Consider the following 6896-nt stretch of genomic DNA (forward strand, 5'->3'; position numbering starts at 1 on the left):
CACCACCAGGTCGTCGATGTAGTGGTATTTGTTGGGCGGGATGCCTGCGGAGGGAGCGGGGAGGAGAGCTGCGGGCTCGGCCGGCCCGCCCGCCCGCACCCCCGGAAGGCGCCCTCACCTCCGTGGGCGCAGAGGAAGGTGTGGTTGGTGATGGGCCCGGGCTCGGCGAAGGTGTTGAACTTGTTGAGCCACTCCCGGGACACGTAGAAGCGCAGCAGGCCGGGCTCCCGCATGGCGGCCAGCGACACCACCTGCTGCCGCTCGCGCACGGCCTCCTCGCTGCTCTTCCTGGGGGCAGAGGCCGTGTCCCGCACCCAGGCGGAGCGTCCAGAGCCAAAACCCCCGGCGGCCTGCCGCGCCTCGGCAGCCTGAGTCCCGGCCTCCACTCCGCCCGCAGGCCCTCCCGGAAAGGCTGGCCCGACGTCCAGACCTCCGGCTTTCCCCTCGGCAGCCAGCAGCCAGCCTGGCTAACGACTCCGACCTCACCCTTCCCCGCCGAGCCCTCGGGGGGCCACCTCCCTCGCCTCCCCCACCGTCCGCAGACACCTGCGCTCAGCGCCAAGCCCGAGCGGCAGGGGCAGGGCACCGGCCTGTGGCAGTGCCCAGCCACTGTCCCTCGGCTGCCCGCCCACCGGCCGCCGGGCCACACCTGTAGAAGAGGACGTAGGCCTCGGCGTTCTGCACCACCGTCTCATGGACCTCGGTGACATATTGGTCATCGAACTCATACCACTGCCCGTTGATGACGTTCTGGCAGTAGGCGATGTAGTGGCCACCTGCGGAGGGGAGACGGTGGTCACAGGCACCCTGGGGCGCGGGGACGGGGGCTGGGGGCTGCACTCACTGCCTGCCGTGCCGTGGTGGCAGATGACCGAGAGCAGGTCATACGTGGTGATCTGGGACGTGCACTCCTTGGCGAGAAAGGGGCGCAGGTCGAGCCCCTCCAGAGGGAACGAGACGTGGCTGCTGACCTTGAATGAGTACATCACCTCGTGCCGAAAGCGCTTCAGGTGAATGCACAGGATCTGAGGGGAGGGGGAGGCATCAGTGACCCCAGGGCTGGCCAGGTCTGCCAGGCACGCGGCCAGGTACACCGAGACAGGGCTCCAGGACACCCACCAGTCTGCCTCCTGACCCACTCAGGCCTTGCCATTGCGGCTGGCTACAGCCCAGGCCAGCTGCTGGGCGCCACTCGCCAACTGCACCGGAGCACGGGTGAGGGTGTGCACGCGCTGAGCCGGGCGGCCTGACCCCCACGACACAGGCAGGGGCGACGGCCAGCCCCGCCGCACGAACAGGATGCGTGGCTGGGCCGGGGCCCTGCGCGCCCGGCTGGTCTGGACAGCGAGCAGTCACGGGCCCGCAGACTCGCATCCCGAGGACCCTGACAACCACTTCCGTCAGCACCAACTCCCGGAAGCCTTCCCAGGCCTGCCAGCGCCACGCCAGGGGCCTGACCGTGCCCCTCTGGGCGCCAGCCACAGCGCCGGTTCAGCCAAATCTGTTCCCACTTCGGGGCTTTGCCCACCTGTTTCCACCTCACTCTTCCTCCATGAAGCGAGGCCCCTTCCTCAGAAAGGCCCCCCACAGCTCTCCCCCAAGCTGGCTCGCTCCAGGCGCCCCCCAGGGCGCCCCTCCTCTGCTGAGACAAAGGGGTTGAGGGCCTGCAGTGGGGCTAAGTGCACACAGAGCCCCGTGCTCTCCCCCACCTGGGCCCAGCCGGGTCTCTCACCCAAGGCCGTGAGGCACCGCCGTGGCCTGGTCAGCGCGACGGCCGGCAGGGCGGCTCGGTCACGCCCAGCGCCACCACTTGGCCGGGTGGACAAGACCTGCGGGCGGACGGCAGGCGGCCCCCACTCACCTCGGGCAGCTGCAGGACCTTGCAGTACTTGACCCCGTTGCGCAGCCTGGCAGGAGAGAGCGCGGCGGTGAGCACCCGTGGGGGGCGGCGGGCGAGGCGCCCCCACCCGCGTCACCTCCATGCGGCTGCATCTTTTGCTCATTCTGTTTGGTTTTAATTTCCTGTGACGCTCCCACCTCCCCGTCTGCCTTGAATGACAATCTGGCTGGGAAGTCTTGTTACTGGAGAACGTCACACATCTCCTGCCACCCCTTCTTGCTTGTGTGGTTCCCGCTGGGAAGCGCACGGCCCGGGGTGCTTCCTTCGAGGCCGCCCCCGCTCCGCTTGCTCTCAGCGATCCTCCCGTCACCTGTCCGCAGCCGTTTGGTAATGACCCGCCCGGTGTGTCTGCGGCTATTACATCTGGGCCCCGAGTCTCCTGAATCAGGCCGGCTCCTTCCCCAGATCGAGGCGGCTCTCGCCGGCCTGGAAGTAAGCTGTCCGCGCCCTCCCCTTCTCGCGGCGCGGAGCAGAGAGACGGCAAGTGGAGGGGCCCTCGGGGCGCACTTACTTCTTACACCGCTCACAGCTGTACATGTTGTCACCTACAGCCAGAAATAAAGACATAAGGGACAACGGCCAGCAGGGATGGGGAGAGGGAGGGAGAATCGTGGCGACTCAAACCCAAGCAGTGAAACGCACTTCAGCTTTAAGGACACACAGGTGGACGTCAGGGGGTGGACAGAGAGCGCGGGCGAGCGGCCAGCAAGACAGCAAGAGGGCGACCCCCGGGCCGACCAAACACACCGCCGTCACGACGGCCCCAGGCGCCAAAGACGGCCACTCCGGCATGGTGGAGTCGATTAAGGTACAGGACGCACCGGAAACAAGAATCAACCCAACGCCGGAGCACGCAAGTATTTAAATCAAGTACAAGCAGCACAGAAAGAAGTACAGAGCACAACCGCATCAAACCGCAAACTACTTCGCAGGTAGAAGACCGTACGCCGAACGCTGTAAGCCGCCGGCGAGAGGAGCTGAAGGTGGCTTTGGGGCAACAGCAGACCCGTGTGGGCCGCCGCCCCCACCTCCTCCACCCTGGCCACCGCGCGGAGCCCTGGACTCCTCTCATCTAGGTGCTGACAGGGCTGGGAGCACGGCTCCCTTCGCTCACTGGACAGGAAGGCGTCTGGGGCCTACCAGGGCTAGACTCACAGGAACAATGTGCCCAGCGCTTCAGCGACTTCGGCGACGTTAGCAACACCCTTGCAACACGTAAGTCCTCACCTTGCAGCCCAAGTTCTCTCTCCTTCTGGTCGGCACACTGCACCCACTGTTCTGGTGGTTTCATTTTAGGAAATCTACCAAGTGACAGATACTTTTTTTTTTTAAAACTGAATCTTATGCACACAGAACTGGGGTACAGGCCAGAGGCACAGGATGGTAAGAAGCTTCACCAGAGGCAGAGTGGGGAGCAGAACAGACAGACTGACGAACAGTGCTGCGGGAGCGGCGGGCGGGTCAGGAGAGGGCTGCTGCGCCCTGGCTGTTGCTGACGCAACGCACGGCTGTGGCCAGCGTGCAGGGCTGCGTCCTCACCCTTTGTGCCACCAGGGAGGGCCCGTGACAGATACTCTAAAGGAAGAACTGAACTGCAGGCAGAACTTGTACTTTTACAAGGACTCAGAGTTAGTGTTCAGCATTCTACTGAGCTGCTCAGAATGGGATAAAAGGAAAACAAAAATGAACTTGACACGGATTAAAACTTAAATGGAAGACCTGAAACTGAGAGTGCGAGAAGAAGACAGAGGAAAGCCCCTTGACAGCAGCCTCCCTGATGAGTTTTCGGCCATGATACCAGCAGTGCAAACAACTTAAGCAAAAATAAACAAATGGTCACCCATAAAACCCAGTGGCGAAAGAAATAATCAACAAAATGCAGGGTGAGGCAAGCTATGAAACTGGACAAACTATTTGCAAGCCTTATCAGAGGCTAATATGCAAAACCTAGAAGGGAATCACACAGCTCAATGGCAAAAAGGGAAAAAAATAAAACAACAAGCAGTGAGAAGACCTGGAGACATTTTTTCAAAGGAGACGACAGGTTCTAGGAAAGATAGAAAAGACGGTCAGAGGCTCAGCAGGGAGGTGCCCCGCCACACCGCCATGGCCAGAAGCCGAGAGCCAGGCCGGGCCGGCGCCCGCCCCCTGTGGCGATGGCGCCTGCGCACTGCGTGGGTCAGGACAGCCAGGACGGGAGCAGCACCGGGCCTGAGCACGCTGCAGACACTCGACCCGCCCACGGCTGGGTCATGTCTCCGAGAGGCCCTCGCGCTCCCGAGCTCCTAACGGCGCCGCCCCCGACAGGGGACAGGGGCAGCTCGGCGTCCGCGAGGGTGAAGGACGGGCGCGTATCACGGGGGCACAGCCACAGAGGGAGGTCCCGCCTTTGGGGCCCTGGATGAGCCTGGGGGGCTGACGAGCCAGACAGACGTCAGGCAGAGAGGGGAAACACTGAGCTCACTCGGTGTGGGATCTACGAGATGCCAAACCCGAGGAGTGAGGGCACTTCTGGGGGAGAACGCACAGGGCCCCTGGTGCTCTGCTGCGAGGGGCCGTCTGCGACGACACGCAGGCCCGCCACGGGACACGCCGCTGAAGGCCACGCTCCACGGCGCAACGGCGCTGGGAGGAGGGAAAGGGAACGAAGCAAAGCCAAGGGGAAGGCCCCGCCACGGAAGGCCCCGCCACGGACCCGCACAAAGTGGGGATGTGTCACCTGACTCCAGAGACACTTCTAAAACGCCCTACGGACAGGACCAGACGCAGAATCAAAAGGAGAAACGGGGGGAGGCGGCAGAACGAACGGCCCTCGGAACCAGCGCCCGCCCCTGGGCAGACCCAGAGGCACGGGCAGCAGGGCGGGGGCCGGCCGCGCCCGCGAGCACCAGGCAGAAGCCCACGGCCCGCGCTGGTCTGGCCGCACAACGGCAGGGGCGCTGTGGACATCGGCCACGCGAAACGCCCCGGACACAGGAGGCCGCGAGCCGTGTGACGGCGCCCGTAGGAGGTCAAGCGCCCGGGCCCAGGGCGGCGCTGCCCCACGGCGCCGAGGCTGCGCCCTGCGGGTGCCCGGGCTGCGCCCTGCTGCGGCCTGAGGCAGCCCGCGGCCAGGGCGCAGAGGCCGGCGTCCGCGCACCAGCACGGAGAAAAGGCTTTGAAGGTTATGGGATCCCAACACAGGAAAATACAAAAGGGCAGGAGTGGGAAATCTCCCACCGAGAAATACAGAAAGCCGATGCACTCGCGGGGAAACGCTGAAAAGCTTGAATAATGGAGGAAATGCAAAATTAAAGCGCAAAGCCATTTTTGCTCACCAGACGTCTAAAAAATAAAAACAAGCAACGCCGAAGAGCTGCGAGGAGGCGTGGGTCGGAGGACAGGCCGGGCGAGAGGGGGCAACGGGTTCAGCTCTGAAGCCGTGTCTGCAGTGAGTTCCCAAAGCCTTGACCTGTCAGCAGACAGGTCAGTGGGGTCAGTCAACCCCACACCTCACCCTCGCCAGGCCACTCCACTCACCCTTCAGCTCATCAGCAGCGAAGAAGGCAGTGAGGCAGTCTTCCAGGGTGACGACCGGCCCCCAAAACCAGCTGGGGGTACAGGATACCACGAACCTGTGGAGACAAGGAACTGTGGAGTCCAGGAAGGTGAGCGTCCGGCAGGCGGGAAGGCAGGCCCACCCCGGGCGGCAGGGCTGTCCCTGCAGTCGTCGGGCACGTTCTGGCTGGGGGCTGCCAGGCCAGACTAGCACAGACTCGGGGGGCTGGGGGGGCTAAGGGTGGAGTGGACAGAGGTAGGCACACAGGTCTGGAGCCAGACACCTGGGACCACCAGCTTCCTGTCCTCAGAGGTGACATCACCTCTCCTCTCACTGGTCCCTCTGAGCTGGCTGTGGGGTGCTGAGATCAGGCAGGTAAAGCAGGGGGCCTGGCATGTTGCTGGACAGGGGAGGGAGGAGATGGACCCAGAAGCTGCCCAGTCAGCCCAATCCAGGCTATCCCCTGCCCACTTAACTAGCTCCCGCTCAAGCTCCCTCTCGGACTCTGCCTCCTTCCTGCCAGCCTGCCAGGCCGCCAGTCCCAGGAAGGCCGGCGTGTCCGCAGGCAGGAAGGCGGGCCTACCGGCGGATGTACTCCACGATGAAGGCCAGCCAGCCCTGGGCAGCGGAGCTGTCCCCGCAGGCGCCTGGCTTGGCCGGCACGTTCTGGTAGATGGCCGAGTGGAGCTTGGCCAGGTCCTCCTTGCCAGGAATGGGCAGTGACAGGTCCTGGAAAGTCTCCACTGTGGAGGACACCTGTGGAGGTGACGGTCGCCTGGGCCTCCAATCCCAGACAGTGCCATGTCTGTGCCCCAAGCCCCAGCTGCTGGAGGGCAGGGCAGGGCAGAGGGCCTCGCCCCCCACCCTGGGACACGGGAGCCCCGGACCCAGGGTCCTCCCCCCGGCGGAAGGCCAGGCACCAGGCGAGGACGCGCCCCTCCCCTCCTGGGAACTGACCCGGTCACAGGTGAGGCACTGCACGAGGCTGAGGATGGAGCCGTCGAAGATGTCGGAGATGACGCTGCGGTAGTGCTGCTGCTTCCGCCTCCGGCTGCCGGCACTCGGCACCTGGGCTGAGGGCACAGCACGGGCTGGGCCCAGCGCCACAGCTACGCGGGCACTGGGCACGGTCACAGCCACACGTGTCACGTGACCGCGTCGCCCTCCCCCGCCTCGCGAAGCACCGGGTGGCAGTGCCCGCGGGGACCCTGTGCTCAGCCCCAGGCTGCGTGTGCCCCCCACCCCTCCCCTAACCTTTCTTGAGCACGTACGACGGCCCCATCCTCCCGGGGCTGGCACGAGGAGGGCTGCTGGCCAGCTTGGCGTGGCCCTCGTGGTGGTGGTGGACGGGGCTGCAGGGGCGAGAGGCGCTGCGCATGTGGGCCTCGTTGTCCGGCTCTGGGGGCAGGAGGGACAAGGCTGGGCCGCGGGCGAGGGCCTCCGCCTTCGCGCCTGCTC

At 64.9% G+C, this 6896-nt stretch overlaps 1 protein-coding gene across 1 annotated transcript in view; it reads right to left on the bottom strand.

Annotated features, from left to right (window-relative positions):
* The window catches only part of USP20 (ubiquitin specific peptidase 20), a 30568-nt gene that overhangs the window by 958 nt on the left and 22714 nt on the right, over positions 1-6896 (bottom strand). The window contains exons 13-22 of the mRNA XM_012721203.1: positions 6693-6836; positions 6396-6511; positions 6022-6194; positions 5420-5514; positions 2412-2445; positions 1862-1907; positions 845-1025; positions 650-776; positions 119-288; positions 4-44 (exon numbers count right to left, since the gene is read on the bottom strand). Coding sequence (XP_012576657.1) covers positions 4-44; positions 119-288; positions 650-776; positions 845-1025; positions 1862-1907; positions 2412-2445; positions 5420-5514; positions 6022-6194; positions 6396-6511; positions 6693-6836 — 1127 coding nt within the window. The remainder of the gene's footprint in view (positions 1-3; positions 45-118; positions 289-649; positions 777-844; positions 1026-1861; positions 1908-2411; positions 2446-5419; positions 5515-6021; positions 6195-6395; positions 6512-6692; positions 6837-6896) is intronic.

This window comes from Condylura cristata, unplaced genomic scaffold (genome assembly GCF_000260355.1).
Source record: "Condylura cristata isolate star-nosed mole 26May11 unplaced genomic scaffold, ConCri1.0 scaffold00006, whole genome shotgun sequence".
Classification (NCBI taxonomy): Eukaryota; Metazoa; Chordata; class Mammalia; order Eulipotyphla; family Talpidae; genus Condylura; species Condylura cristata.